At 35.0% G+C, this 15,442-nt stretch overlaps 3 protein-coding genes across 8 annotated transcripts in view; 1 reads left to right on the forward strand and 2 right to left on the reverse strand.

The window, feature by feature from the left end:
• Positions 1–6,047, forward strand: part of LOC108580299 (alanine aminotransferase 1) — an 8,713-nt gene extending 2,666 nt beyond the window's left edge. For 2 of the 5 annotated variants that reach the window (XM_017944015.1, XM_017944014.1), the window contains 5 exons: positions 954–1,372; positions 3,796–4,125; positions 4,248–4,692; positions 4,757–5,025; positions 5,108–5,386. In XM_017944015.1, the coding sequence (XP_017799504.1) occupies positions 1,064–1,372; positions 3,796–4,125; positions 4,248–4,692; positions 4,757–5,025; positions 5,108–5,386 (1,632 nt within the window). In that variant the 5' untranslated portion in view covers positions 954–1,063. Of the gene's footprint in view, positions 1–162; positions 361–953; positions 1,373–3,795; positions 4,126–4,247; positions 4,693–4,756; positions 5,026–5,107 lie in introns of those variants that run through there. The other 3 variants (XM_017944013.1, XM_017944016.1, XM_017944017.1) reach the window with 3 other exon arrangements.
• A 584-nt stretch (positions 6,048–6,631) lies between these two features.
• On the reverse strand, positions 6,632–10,115 carry LOC108580268 (cysteine sulfinic acid decarboxylase). Its single transcript, XM_017943977.1, has 3 exons — positions 9,864–10,115; positions 7,727–8,127; positions 6,632–7,650 (listed from the first exon to the last, which is right to left on the reverse strand). The coding sequence occupies exons 1-3, from the start codon at positions 10,113–10,115 to the stop codon at positions 6,675–6,677; spliced, it is 1,629 nt and encodes a 542-aa protein (XP_017799466.1). The 3' UTR covers positions 6,632–6,674.
• Positions 10,116–13,433: 3,318 nt separating this feature from the next.
• Positions 13,434–15,141, reverse strand: LOC108580372 (brain protein I3). Of its 2 annotated transcripts, XM_017944108.1 has the most exons (4): positions 14,899–15,141; positions 14,751–14,821; positions 13,848–14,113; positions 13,434–13,740 (listed from the first exon to the last, which is right to left on the reverse strand). In XM_017944108.1, the coding sequence occupies exons 2-4, from the start codon at positions 14,818–14,820 to the stop codon at positions 13,609–13,611; spliced, it is 468 nt and encodes a 155-aa protein (XP_017799597.1). In that variant the 5' UTR covers position 14,821; positions 14,899–15,141; the 3' UTR covers positions 13,434–13,608. The 2 variants fall into 2 exon arrangements, with proteins under 2 accessions (XP_017799597.1, XP_017799596.1); XM_017944107.1 differs by having other exon boundaries at positions 14,751–15,141.
• Between the last annotated feature and the right edge of the window lie 301 nt (positions 15,142–15,442).

The following is a 15,442-nucleotide window of genomic DNA, read 5'->3' on the forward strand; positions in this document are numbered from 1 at the left end:
AATATTAATTATACTATTACTATCGTTAATAATATTAATATTATCAACATTATCGATATTATTAATGTTGTTAATGTTCTTTATAAATATTATTACATATACTTATTTAAGTTAGGGCTCCCAAATTTGACCATCGAATTTATACGCTCCTGGACCCAATATTATCCTCTTTCGTTTACCGCGCGTGTGCGGCAATTTCGCTGAGATTCGGCGTGGTTCGATCCGAAAATTCAATTAACAGGTGTGTTCGACTAATCGCGAGACTCCCGCAAGTTGCATAACGTTTCATCCACCAAATACTCGACCATTCGGCCTAAAGTGCATACACAAACCAAACGTCGACAAATTCACCACCTACAGGTAGTCCCAAGCGATACTTTCAAAATATTCCCAAATTACGTAACGCATATCATATCCGAATATATCACATATACGTCTGCAGACAAATATATCGTTTTTCCGTTCAGCTGTTTACACTACTGACCAAAAGTTCGATGCAGTATTACAAAACAGATATTCAGCTTTAAAAATGAACGATTAATTTGACCATTTTATGATAAAGATTTTGTTAACTTTTCCTCGATATTTTTATCGTGTGGTCGTTGTTTCAATTAACATCTATCGCCCCTTCATAGATTTGTTACTAACAATGCACAATAAACCCAATAAGTTCTAAAATTGACCATAAACGGTCACTTCGCAAATTTTTTCTGCGATCTAGCCTTCAGCCCACACCTTCCGTATTTAACGATCTATTTTCAAGAGCACTTTATAATTTATCTATATTTTCATGTTTCTGCAACTAGCAACTATTAATACATCGGCAACTGAAAGAACTGAAATAAAGTAGATCATCGAGTTCAATTTGCTACAGGACAATGAGTTGTTAAGACTCATACAGCTCTTCCAAACTTTTTACTTGTAGTGTATGCGCATATGACGTTTGCTTACAGTGTGCCGCGCATGCGCCCTCGCCCCCGTGGATCTCACGAATACATCACCAAATTGTTTGGTCGACTGATTGAACCTGTGGCGAAGAGAGAGGACCGGTCGGTGTGGAACGATGCCGCAGGCACGCTGGTGGAACGCTGTTATCGCAAGCAGTCGGCCTAGGACGTGGGAACAACGGGTGACCAGGTCCGCGGGGTCAGGGACGCTGGGAGGCAGATCGTCCGCACGGCTGACGGTCGCGGAGACGGCAGTCCAGTGGCCGGCTGTCGGCAGAGCACTCCGTCGCGGCATGGCAAGTGGTGTGCCCGGAAGCAAGATCCTCACCGAGGACAATGTGTTCACGAACCTCCGGAAAATGGAATACGCGGTGCGCGGGCCCCTCCTTCTACGCGCCCTTGAGATCGAGAAAGAGCTCCAAAAGGTAAGAAACGATGTTCGCAGATGGCAAAAAGTCAATGCACTCTTCCACTGGCCCGTTTCTTGAAGCTGTATCGAACGCTACCGAGGAAATCGATCCGGCGTTTTAAATGGACGCGCACAGACTGACAATTCGCGAATTTTTTTACAAGGATCAAGCATATAGATGATAGGTTTGTTTCTTAGGTTTCTGTGTAGTTGCACATACACGATGTAAATGAAAGGAAATATTGGAACAGGAATAAAGTAACGCGAAAAGCGTGCAACTGTTGGCAGAGTATCGCGAATATAGGGGTTGCTTATAGAGGTTATGTTTCGATTCCTTAACATTGCGAAATCCACTGGCAGAAGTTAGTAGTTCTGTGATTAATCTTCGGAGAATTTCTGCCGTTCTGTTTTGACTTCAGGAGATAACAATAAGCGATGCGTAGATAGCTCCAGATAAAGGAATGTAGAACATGTAAAATTCATTTGAAATATTTTAACATTCTGAAAAAATGATTTCTTGGAAAGAAGTTCCTGCTGCTTTGAATTAGCATGCCAAATGCTCATGATTTACAATAATTATCACACTACGTTCTTAAGGAATCCTAATTTCGCTTTCAAATGCGATGACATTGACGTATAACAATGCGTAAACAATATTTCAAAATATTTTTTTGGCCTCTAAAAATATTCTAACTAAATGAAAATATTTTACTCCTGAACAACAGATTCTCAATTAAGTTCTATCGGTTTCTATTGACAATATGGTTGGAACCACCTGTCGCGGAGGTTAATCTCAAGGTGTGAACGACTAAAAATAGTGTCAATTGACGTTTCTATTGGTGCAAACCAACTCTAAAATAATAACGCAAAAATATTAATATTTTTTAGAGGGTGCATTTTATTTCCTCGTAAATAGCTTCGAATTATGAGTTCATAAATTTGCATTTTCAATGTTCTTACACTTTTTGATAATACAATACAGCAAGCATATAAATGACGCAATTAACGTTAGAAAATAGTAATTGTCGTTAGAAGCATAAAAATAGTGTACAATGTGTACTATTTGAAATGTAGTTAAAATTTAAACAAATTTCCAATAAATTTAGGACAATGATTCTTTTATTAATCACGACAGCTTAACCGTATGATCAATCTCGTTGCCCCGTCGAATGTAACTCATTTTAGGGTTAATTGCTTATATCCGAAACAAGGTTGGTCATAAGAACCGTATGAGTAACCTGTTGTTTGTCCGTGTAATTTGATACCATAAACTAACGAGATAGATAAATATGTGCTGGGCTTGTAACGACCATCATCTGGCTACCAGTATCACATTACACGTAAATAATATTCATTACGTGTTCCAATGGTCAAAATATTATTACAAGTGGCCACTACACGTCACTACTATCGAAAATATCATGTTTGAAGATTAAACTATTTTTTACTATTTCTTCATAAAGTAAACAATTGATATGCTCCTGAATTTCCAGGAAGTACAGGGTGGTCTATCAGTTGCTTTATCGCTTAGCCATCCTGTATATTAAATAGGGTATGTTTTATTTAAAATAACAAAGGGCAAAGTAAATGAAAATTGTACATAGAAAAGGTGATCCTGTATCGATTATCTGCATCGAAAAGTACCTACGTGACTTTCTTGATAAATGATTACCAAGGCTGGCTGCGGCTTGTCAGATGATGCGGAATTGTTCTGAGTCATAACGAATTAGTAGTGCCAACGTTGATCGTGTTAATGTGTAGAATGTACATCTCACTTTGGAATATAAGTGTGAACTGAAACTATCATTGAATCGCTAGGAAAATTTATTAAAGAAATATTAGATAACAAAATTGTAAAATTTGTCAGGAAAAATTGGAAACTGTTTTGAATATAGGAATATGATTTATAAAAAAATTAGATTTTAAAATTCACTATGGTTCCATTGTGATTTTGAAATAGTATCCTCTTAGAGTAATCAAGGAACTAGAATTGAATCCAGTTTAATTCCTTGCTTAGCCTTATCAGTACCACTTAGGTGCTTATTATACTCTAATGTACAGCGTTATAAATCATTCCGTATTGCGTAATCCTTTACTTCTATCAGACTTGCAAAAAGTTGGGCAATATGTGCATAAAAAACGCTAGAAAAAGAAGCTTAAAAGAATACTATATACATTTATCGTAAAATGAAAAAAAATTATAATGATCGTTTTTACGTTCGTTTAATAAGAGCAGGAAGATTCAATACTCACACCCATGATAAGCTTTTTCTTTACTCGGCGCACAGACTAAATATAATATCTAATAAAAGCAAACTGTAAAATATGTATGTACTACATATCGATGGGCTACATGTCGATGGGCTTAATATTTCACCAAATCATTACAGTTCTGTAACATTTTTTTTAACGTTTACTAATTTAATTGTAATTTTTCAGGGGGCCAAAAAACCATTCAAGGAGGTGATAAAGGCCAACGTGGGAGATGCACACGCCATGGGTCAACAGCCCATCACCTTCTTGAGGCAAGTACTGACCCTGACAGTGTCGCCGAATCTTCTCAGCGATCCCAGCTATCCGGCAGACGCTAAAGAACGGGCTAAGATCATCCTGTACCAGTGTAAGGGGGGCAGCGTTGGATCGTATTCAGAATCGGCGGGAATCGAGATCATCCGCAAGCACGTGGCCCAGTACATTCAGGACCGTGATGGAATCTCCTCAGATTACCATAACATCATTCTCTCCAATGGTGCTTCAGATGGAATCAAAGTGTGCAGATTATTTTTCTCACTTATTTTCCTTAAATTCAATTATACAGTAATGTGACATTTCATTGCAATGTAAATCTCAATCTTTTTTCTGTAGTCATTTGCATTGCATTTATGTTACAGTCCTTCCTAAAGCTGTTCAATGAGAAGCTAGATGGAAAACCATCAGGAGTGATGATCCCAATTCCACAGTATCCTTTGTACTCTGCCACTCTAGCTGAGTTTGGCCTGGCCCAGATTGGTTACTATCTAAATGAAGAGAACAAATGGGCATTGGACATCTCTGAATTGGATAGAGCATTAAGTGAATCTAGGAGAATATGCAATCCTCGCGTGCTGGTGGTAATAAATCCTGGTAACCCAACTGGACAAGTCCTCACACGCACCAACATTGAGGATATTATTCGGTTCGCCTATAAGAACCGTCTATTTCTGCTGGCTGATGAAGTTTATCAGGATAATGTGTATGATAAAGACAGTGCCTTTCACTCGTTCAAGAAAGTAATGATGGAGATGGGAGAACCCTATTGTAAAATGGAGCTAGCTTCCTTCATGTCTGTGTCTAAAGGTACATTTCTAATTGCTAGATCATTCTTGATAGTAATAATATTTCTATATTTGGTATGATTCAGGTTATATGGGAGAGTGTGGAATCCGCGGCGGGTACGGGGAAATTATCAATATGGATTCTAAAGTAATGGCAATTTTGTTAAAATCAATCTCAGCCATGCTGTGTCCAGGTGTCTTGGGTCAGGTGGTGATGGACGTTGTGGTGAACCCACCTAAACCCAATGAACCATCCTATGAGTTATTCATGAAAGAAAAAGAGCACACTTTGCGCTCTTTAGCCGAGAGGTCCAGATTGGTGGTGGATACACTGAATAGCATTCCAGGTTTTAAGGTATTTTAAGGCAGTTCATAACATTTGCAGTAATTTATTACATTTAAGGCTTTAGAAATACATACCTTTGATTTTTTTATAGGTTAATCCAGCCATGGGTGCTATGTACGTGTTTCCACGAATTGACCTCCCAAAGAAAGCCATAGAGGCTGCAGAAAAGGAAGGCCAACAGCCTGATGTCTTTTACGCCTTCAAACTGTTAGAGTCCACTGGAATATGTGTGATACCCGGCTCAGGTTTTGGACAACGGCCAGGAACCTATCACTTCAGGACAACAATTTTACCGCAGAAGGAGAAAATAAAAATAATGCTCGAGAGTCTAAGGCAGTTCCATCTTAAGTTCCTTGCAGAGTACAAATAATGATACAATGGAACTTTTATGCATTTTAATTTTATCCTCGATGTGCTACGGTCACGATACGCGGATCAGTATTAAAGCTTATGTGAGATATTACATTATCGTTTTGCATTTTGTAATAAGAAATTACAAGAGAGGGGATTTTGAGGTTATGTTGGTTCGGTCATCGGCACAAGATTTGACACAGAGAGGATAGAGATTTTATATGAATGAAATTCATCGAAATATTTGTAAATAGAATGAATTTATAGTTACGATTAAGAGATTGTATGATATACGAATCGATGAGCTCCTTTCTTTTTCTTTTTTTTCCATAAAATGAGAAATGCACGGTGGGTGTTTGCACATGTGATACAAGATGAACATGATATTAGTATGTTTTTATAATACTCACAACGGTATTATCAGATCAATATTACACGTTCGCGCTGTTTGCATCTGAAATTTGTGTTACAAGTAATTTATTTTGGTGGAATTTTTATCACTTATAGGCAGTATAATATGGATAAAAATGGTTTTAGTGTTTATGTGCAGATGTACAGACCATATACGTAAAATGAGATTCACCCACCAGAGGAGACTTATGTGTTCACATTTGTCCAAGATCGTCGATGTTAATAAAAAAATTACATCCACTAATCGAAAACTGACTTCACAAAAAAAATATACGATAACCACACACCATTGTAAAACAACACCCAACACTAATTTAAAAGAAAATAGATAAATATGAATGAAAAAGTACTAACACATTTTTGAATATTTTATTGATACAATAAAGATCTCACAAATAGGACGTCAGAGTTAACTAATCCATGCATAATAAATAAGTATATGATTCATGACTGCAAAGGTCACATCAAAGATCTTGATGGAACGAGGAGTCATTATTTGTTTAAGGAGAATTTTAAACTATCGAGTGTTCATTCGAATATGATCCTATATGACGTGACAATATTATGTAATTAATTATGTATGCCTTTTTCAATGACCGCACTTTTAACGTGTATCTGTTGTTTAAACAATCCCCACCTTGAGATGAAAGTTTATTGTAATCTTAAAAGAGACCAGCAATGAAATTTATTATGGAACAATTTTCTGAAGAGAAGTGAGTCAGAAAATAAAGCTATCATTGTACTCTACATGCTAATCGACTGATCGTTATTAAACAGTATTTTATTGCGAGTTTTTGCAGTTGACAAAAATTCTCTACTTCAATAAATTCTAAATATAGAATTTCATGCTACATCTTTAACTTAAGAGTTTTTACAAAGAGTAATTCTTAGAAATTTTATAAATCACTGGCGAGCCTCTCAATTTCTTCTGCGAAGAACCTCATGTCCGCTTCAGTCAGTCCAGAATTCTGCAGAACCAACCTGAAGAAATTTGGCAACTCGCGTTGAGGTTGATACGTGATCAACATCGACCCCTTCTTCACCATACGCTCTTTCACTGCTGGCCCAATTTTCTGGAAGACTTTCGACAACTCCTCACCCTGCAAGTGACGCTTAGAGGGCGGCACGTACCAGAAGCAAACATTAGTACACTCAGGTTCAAGCATCAACTTGAAGCCTTCTCTGTGCCTTATGTAATCCGTGAAGTACCGCGACAATTCGAAGACACGATCCACGTGCTTCTCAAGACCTCGAGTGCCCTTCGCCTTCCACATGAACCAGAATTTTAATACGTCTGCCTTTCGACCACACTGCATATGTTTATCTCCACTATCAAAGGAAGTATCATAGAATTTATCTGGTTGGAAGAGATAACTGGCCTTCAGACCATGTGCAGCCTGCAAGAGACCTTCATGACGTAGTAACAGTGTTGAGCATTGTTGAGGAGCAGCCAGAAGTTTGTGAGGATTCCAAGTAATAGAATCTGCCAGTTCTGCACCATCCAAAAGATGTCGGTATTTCTTCGACATCAAAGCTCCTCCTCCCCAGGCTGCATCAACATGAAACCACATGTTGTACTTTTTGCAAATAGCTGCTGTGTCTCTCAGAGGATCATAGGCACCCAGAACAGTGGTTCCTGCTGTGGCAGAGACCATCAATGGAGTTGCACCATCTTCCAGAACTCTCTTGATCTGTGCTTCCAAGTCTACCATGCACATCTTTCCTTTATTGTCAGTTTTCACTTCACAGACATTGCTGGTACCTATTCCCAAGAATGCACTGAGTTTCTTCACAGAGTAGTGAGCATCTTGGGATGTGAATACTATCAATCTACCAGCACTGGTCATACCCAGTTCCTTCAACTGGGGAAACCTATAAATTATAATGGTTAGAACCTTCAAGTCTCATAAATCCAAGTCTACCAAGAGAAAAAAGGAAGAAGTAGTACCTATAATGACGCGCCAAGTTGATTGCATAGCCATTGGCAATGGAACCACCAGGACAGAATATCCCTTCACCTCTACCATCCTTCCAGCCAACTATTTTCCTCATTTCACGCAGTATTTCCTCTTCCATCAAGGAAAATACCGGAGAGACCTCGTAAGTGTAGACTGAAGGATTTAAAGCGTCGGTCAGCCATTGTCCAAGGAGACCATACGGATCCACGCTGGAATATAATTGATTCACGAATCGAGGATGACCTGTTTTCACACTGTACTTGATCACGTTACGAGCTAACGAGAAAAGCTCTTCGTGAGACACTCCCTGGTCTTGGAGATTCAAGTCGATGGCTGAATGAAGGGCGGATGGCTCCATCCATTCCACCACTCTATTTTTTCTCGCAGTCCCCTGAAAGGTGAAAAATAATGAACCTACGAGTTTTTAAATTTAATTTTAGAATATAATTTCTCAAATTTATTTCAGATGCAGAAGAATGGCCATTTAAATTTTTCTGAACATTATCATTCACCACAGAAGATTGAAAAAATTGTTAAATCAATTTTGAAGAGTTCTCCAGAAAATATTTAAAAAGTATTCCACGATGTTATTATGTCTACTACACTTTCTGAAATTGTAATTAGCATATCATCCGCTTCATACAATTCCAGTTTAGAAACTTTCATGAATTAGCATTAGCAATCAACTTTTCTTATTCCGTGACACAATTTTTACTTCATCTGTTCGGGTAGGCAGCTCTGCAACTGGAGTAACGTGGATTCAATTGCGACGTAATTCTTTGTCCATGAATTGACAGAGAGACCTATTAACGAGCGCAAAAAACTCGCGTAACGATCGTTTGAGTCACGTTCATTTGAAGAGAAGGGGGAAAATGAGTTTTTAGGTGAATCAATGAAATCGTTGCTCATGAATACACTTGGTTATTAGCATTCCCCTCAATTGTAAATTAAAATTGCATCAGACAATACAAACAGAGACTTGGATGGAAGAAAATGAAAAAAGGAAACAATTATATGTAAAATACATGTATGTTTGTTTTCAAAATAGTCGCTTGAATTGCGTGATCGTGTTCAAATTTGAAGAGCTGAGTGACAATGTTTATATTCACGAGTTGTGAAAGAAGTGAAAGCAGGAAAGAAAGAGTAAAAAGTATTATAATGGTATACTTCAAAGTGAATGGCTATGAAGTGAAAAAAACGCGAGCATTCACGTGTAACAATATTTTACATAACTTGTCGAGAACCACGGTTTTTGTCAATTTCGTTACAAAATCCAGCCAAACCACAAAACCACCTTTCAAAATGGTTTGCATTTAATACTATAACTTCGTAGTATTTCAAAAACAATTGATATAGAAAAAGATGAAAAACTAAAATTTCAACTTTTTGGAAAAAATAATATATATTCTATCAGAATTAATTTAAAATATCATTGGTATAAGTAATTGATAAGATAAGCAGAAGAAGTAAGTGAAAGTTTTATTGGATCTACAAGGAAAATGGAACGTGTTGCGCGTCACTAAATAATACTGGACACGTCAGTGACAGGATACATTTCAGTCTGGAAATACTTATGAGACTAATAAAAATTTTATTATTATCAAACATGTTAAAGCGTAGCGTTTTTCCTCGGTTGAACTTGCAAGTGTTTTTATACCTCCGTTTTTTCCCCGTTATTGTTTAATTTCCATTGCGATAATATTTGAACCAATATTGATAGGAAAATTAAATGTAGCAATGAACTGTAGTTCTACTACACACACACATATCATGCTATTGACTTCTTCACAGTAATCACTTCACAATTGAATGAATATCATAAAGGAAGAAAAACTTTTAAACAGCTTATTTATTAATTAAACAATTAATTTTCATAACTAAAATGAATTTCAAAGAATTTTATAAGTACCAAAATACTTTAAATACCAGTATAAAATTCAAAAAACCTAACCCTGAAGTTGTTTCAAACTTTCTAACATATTGTAAAAACACTCAATTATACATCTTTTCCACTCAAGATGAACCAACTCGAAGTATCAAACTTATCCAATTACATACTGGTTTGCTCCAACAATTTCCAAATTGTATCTGTCTTGTCTCTACAGTGAACATTAACAATACTCTTACCTTAAAAACTGCATCTTCCAGAAGTAAGTCGATGAAGCTTCTCATGAACTTCTCATGGACCTCCCTCACTGGAAAACTCTTGTACTGACACTCTTCCTTGCCATTCTGCTTGAAGTTGGAGCCTAGACAACACTTTTGGCAGTCATCTTCATCGTCGTTAGAGGACACACAGCCATTAACACAAGCTTTCCCCAGGAAATTGTCCAGTGATTGTTGCAGGGGCGCGCTCAGAATTTCCTCGTTAGCGGGCATGGTTGCGCGCCGAGGTTTTCCTCGATCTGCTCCCGAGGTGCTCGTACAGTTTCCTTTATACGTATTAATGCCCGCGGACCAAGGACAACATTGTTGCGTTTTAATTACCTTCAGCGTGTCTATTCACTGGGATTTATGCGACTACTTCTCCTTTCCTACCTCTTTTTCTAACGGATATCGCGGCAGAGCCTTGATAAATTGGGAAACTACGTTACACTAAAAGAGTTTCTGTTAAAATTCTGAGCCAGTATATCGTGCCGACTGGCTGTGAGAAATATTTGCACCCTAGTAGCTCAATTTTTGGTTACTAAATTATAATCTCTAAGACTATATTTTTTTTCCTATAAATTATACACAATTAAAATTGACACCTCTTAATTAAAATTTTTCATATCATAATTTTTTTGATATCATAACATCAGATGCATTATTCAAAATTCATTCCAATATATAATTTCATTGTGCCTGTAAATTGTATGTATGTATGTAAATTGCAGTTTACTAATGATCTTTGAACACCTAGTGGCGTCTCTAATATACAATCGGATGGCGTTCAACAATTAAATACCTGTAAACCTGTCTTTTTAGAAATTTTGACCCGATGAAGGTATTCTGAAAAAAGACTGAACGTTTGACATGAATTGCAAAAAGAAAATCCTCGACAGTGATAATTTTCACACGTAGAAACATTATCGATACTACCTGTGTTAGAGAAAAATTTAAGTTCTTATTTAATGATGTGTAATTTATTAATTCATTTGTCTAGTAAATGATAATGTTTACGCAGATTCTAATAACGTGGAGAAAAAAAATGTTCTCGAGGCACATATACAGGGTGATTCACCTAACTTTACGACCTGAAATTGCTCGTAAACTATTCGCTGTACGAAACAGTGTATAACGCAAAAGTTGCATAAATTCAAGGGGAACATATGTTACAATAATTGTTTTTGACTACATTGTTTTTATACATAAAGTTTTAAAGGTCACCACAATTTTTTTTATGTGGAATACCCTACATTTCTTTCCGGAAATTAAGAGAGTATTAAAAACTCAGTAAATAAATATTAAGGTGTAATATGTCTAAAATGAGTATTCGAGATGTTTACGATAGAAGTTCTATTCTACTGAAATCAAATTTACGGATAGAGAAATATGCTTCTGTGTATTTTTGAGTAAATTCGATTTTAATAGAATAGAACTTCTATCGTACATACCTCAATAAACACTCATTTTAGAGATATTACACCTTAAGATTTATTTACTTAGCCTTTAATGCTTTCTTAATTTCTGGAAAGAAATATAGGGTATTCCATTGTTTTGGAAAAAGAAACAACAACAATTATTGTAACATATGTCCCTCTTGAAATCATGCGACTTTTGCGTTATACACTATTTCGTACAGCGAATAGTTCACGAGCAATTTCAGATCGTCAAGTTAGGTGAAGCACCCTGTATGCATAAATAAATATGCATGCCAAAGATTGCAGAAGTATCATTCACGTATTGCGTGTTCAGTGTCAGGTAACATTAAGATGAGACTTTCTTGAATTACAACCGCTAATGGGTACCGAATTTCAGTTGTAAATAACTACGAACATACATAGACTATTTGAAATGCACGGAACTGAAATAAAAACGAAAAGAAAATTCATTTATGATGGAGCCTTGACTGTAACATTTAATAAATATTGCACAATATTTATCTGTACAGATATTCCATACTAGAAATCCATACATCTATGCACTCTTCATTAAAGGCACAAAAATTTTTGAGGGTTCCAAAAATCCATTAGAAATTGATAACAATGATTATTTTAATAACAGTTTCATTCTTTACACAAATATGTTTCTAGACAAGCCAAACACACCGTTTCTTTTCATTTTTGTTGTCTTATAAATGAATCATTAATAGTTTTAATTAGATAAATATTTTCCTTTTCAGGTATTTGGTATTTCACGATACTCAAAATCGTTTCACTTAACAGATTATGCATTAAAAAACGTTTCTAAATATTTTTTTATTAATATTATTTTTCGCTTGAACCTGGGGGGCAGCGTAATATACCACCAGAAAGAAACCAATTCTTTTGTTCCCTGAAAGTCAGACCTCTGATATCGATTTGACAAATTGCGTGTGACGATAATCTTTACAAATATTAGTAGAGCGATTAGAATGGCTTCGATATTCCCAAGTATTGTTTCCATCTTTATAAAAATATAAATCGCAATGCGAGTAATTAACAAGTTTCGTTGCTACATTACACTCACACCCGTTACAACAATTGATTACAATCAGTAAAACGATCTGTTCACACTTCCCTTGAGATCACACGTTCCAAACGTATTTTAGAAAGTCAGACTACTATCATATATTATATGCACAAACAAATATTAACAAATATTACTGTGAAACAATGACAAGATTAATTAAAAGCAACAAGTACAAATTTCATTGAATATATTCTTTGCAAAATATATGTACAGTAGACTCCCTCTTAATCGGCCTGTATGGGACCGGACCTCTGGCCGCATAAATGAATAGCCAGTTAATACAACGATATCACTTATAGGTTGTAAATAAAATAAAAAATACATATATATGCATATAGTATTTATATAATATTATTTATAGTATACCTATACGTGATACAATATCATTAATATCATTTAAAAACATATAAAGAAATAATGTTTATTGAACATTTATTTATACAAAGAAATCAATAATGAACTTCGATATGGCTGACGATGAGTATGATGTGCAATGGTATCGATTGTCTTATGTCGAAGTCCATTACTGCTGTAGAAAAATCACAATTTATTTCTACAGAAACTATTGGCCGGTTAAAGCGGAGGCCGGTTTATGGTGGAGCCGGATAAGAGGGAGACTATTGTATATGTTATAAATTTCAATGAATTATTAGAAAAAGTAGTTTAAAGTACTTTGTAAATTATATAAATATGCAAAAATTTCAATTAAATCTGTTTTAGATATAAACGTATTTTTTAGAATATTATCATTTAGGCATATTGTTCAGAACAATTTTTAGTTTCTCTTGTTCATTTTTATCATCTGATAGGAATTCTTAAAAAATATGCTATAACTACGTTTTAAAATCTGCAATAATATTAATACAAACTATTTCATTATTCATTACCTTAAAATATGCTATGATAAAGTATAACAATCTTAATCAGAACCCCTAAGTATAAGACTTTCAAAACAGTAGAAATTTTTATTAAATTCATTGTCTTACTTTACAAAATTGTATTCCATACAATTAATGAAGTGCAGATTATTGTACATACCCTGATCAGAACATTATTCTCCTTTAACTATCTTAAATATATTCTCATGGTTGCACAACACTAGTAAAAAATTAGTTCATCATATTGTTATGCTTCCATATACACAAGCTGCATTAAAATTAGCCTAATAATGCATCTAGCTTTCAACTTGATTGAAATTATGTTACCATGTAGTAACACATTAATCAAAGTAGGCACCACAGTTAGAGCAACGTCGAGTTCTGCATAACAAGCAGTAAATTATTCCAAAGGGGAAGCACAATAATGCACATAATAGTCCCAGACATGTAAAATCATCTTCCATTGTACCCACCTACATTTCAAAGTCTATTTTAATTACTCACTCTTTTATCAAGACATTAAAGCTTACAAATTTGGAAGGGGCAAGATGAAAGTTAATCACTTCAGAAAAATACTCACTCTGCAAGCGGGACATCCTCCAGCTAAAACAGTGTTTGGCAGAACTATTGTAGTTGAATGCACAGAACCATAAGCAGGTTGCATAGAACCATAAGTAGGTTGCATAGAACTAGGTGCACCAGTGCCAGGATAGTACCCAGGAGGAGGAGGCCATGAAGTTGACCCTCCACTTTGCATAGAGTAGTAACTGGGAGGTGGTTGTGATGTAGGCAAGTCTTCACTTTGCATAGAGTTGTAACCAGGAGGTAGTTGCCATGATGTATTTACTACATAAAGTACATTTTATGTTAATTACTTATGCCTCCTATAACTTCTGCTTCTTTTTCCACTAAACAATATACAACTACGTTGTTATTTTGGCAAGATATTCCAAACCAATTCATTTCTGGGAATTATTATCTAACTAATTTAAATTATATAGTCTAAAGGGTTATATAGCCTTAGGTTATATAGCAAATTATAATGGATAAGGAATATCTTTGTTAAATGGAAGTAATAATAGATAATGGAAGTTATCTCTTTTAGTTTTGCATAACACTGTTACACGATATACAATATTTCACAGTTTCAACATCAACAATAGTACAGTACACTTTATTACAAATTTAAAAATTCCAATGACAATAATAATAAACAAATTTTCACAGGAATATTTTTTTAAATTTTCTAACATTTTTATGCAAATAAATTCCAATAAATATGAATAAAAATGCATTTTTCATTTTCACAAAAACGGCGCGCAATAATTAACAATAAACGTTTAAAATAAAGATACTAATTTAACGATTAAACAAATTGAACGATTTAAACTTCAATTGTGATGATCGATTTAAATCACAGTTTGAGTCAATTTTAAAATGTCAAAACAATTCGAAATAACAGAATTTGAATTTCGTTGCTTACCTACTGGTGCAGTGGCGACCGAGTAAGGCGGAGGATTGTTAGCACCTGGATACAACGATTGTTTTTCCATCCTTCAATAATCAAATTAATTGGCTTTATCAGCAACTCACACAATAAATTGACTCAATTAAATAATTAGCATCGGTACAATGATTTTTTGACAGCTAGTATTCGTGTTGGCCTTCTGATCCCGTGACGTGCTTCCAAAAATATATAGTGTATCACTATTTCCGCACGGGAAGATTTATCGAACCCCGTGAGATTAAGATTTTTGTTTTATTCCTCGATTAGAAAACATAGCTTTATTGGTTGATCGATAGTGACGTCACTTTATTATATTTATTTGAACTTAATAACATGTTTGAAATAGTACGATTTACGTGCAGCGCGTTTATACCCATCGCTGTAAAATTTTTTGTGACTATTCATGTCCCTCCGTTTACTTAATTCAAGCAATAACGTAGGGACGTGATATTTGAATTAGAATGAATTTTTAGCTTTTACACAAGGTTTAAACGTAATTAAATTGGTAATTGTTTAAATTGAGTTAGAATTTTCATTTTTATCATTGATTCAATTAATTTTTTAATAGATCTATGAATAATTGATTCAGCGGTTTGATTAGTTAGATATTTAATTATTGTTAGCTATTTGAAAATGAAAATCGAAACTTTTTAATTATTTTTTTAATC

The sequence above is a fragment of the Habropoda laboriosa genome, unplaced genomic scaffold (assembly GCF_001263275.1).
Source record: "Habropoda laboriosa isolate 0110345459 unplaced genomic scaffold, ASM126327v1 scaffold9, whole genome shotgun sequence".
Taxonomy (NCBI): Eukaryota; Metazoa; Arthropoda; class Insecta; order Hymenoptera; family Apidae; genus Habropoda; species Habropoda laboriosa.

Bases quoted from the DNA above. Each gene is read 5' to 3' on its own strand.
- LOC108580268 (XM_017943977.1), bottom strand. From the start codon at position 10,115: ATGCCCGCTAACGAGGAAATTCTGAGCGCGCCCCTGCAACAATCACTG. The intron at 8,128-9,863 runs GTAAGAGTATTG...TTCACCTTTCAG, and splicing joins TGGAAGATGCAGTTTTTAAG to GGGACTGCGAGAAAAAATAG. The intron at 7,651-7,726 runs GTACTACTTCTT...TATAATTTATAG, and splicing joins AACTTGGCGCGTCATTATAG to GTTTCCCCAGTTGAAGGAAC.
- LOC108580372 (XM_017944108.1), bottom strand. From the start codon at position 14,820: ATGGAAAAACAATCGTTGTATCCAGGTGCTAACAATCCTCCGCCTTAC. The intron at 14,114-14,750 runs GTAAGCAACGAA...TACTTTATGTAG, and splicing joins GGTCGCCACTGCACCAGTAG to TAAATACATCATGGCAACTA. The intron at 13,741-13,847 runs GTGAGTATTTTT...TTTGAAATGTAG, and splicing joins GAGGATGTCCCGCTTGCAGA to GTGGGTACAATGGAAGATGA.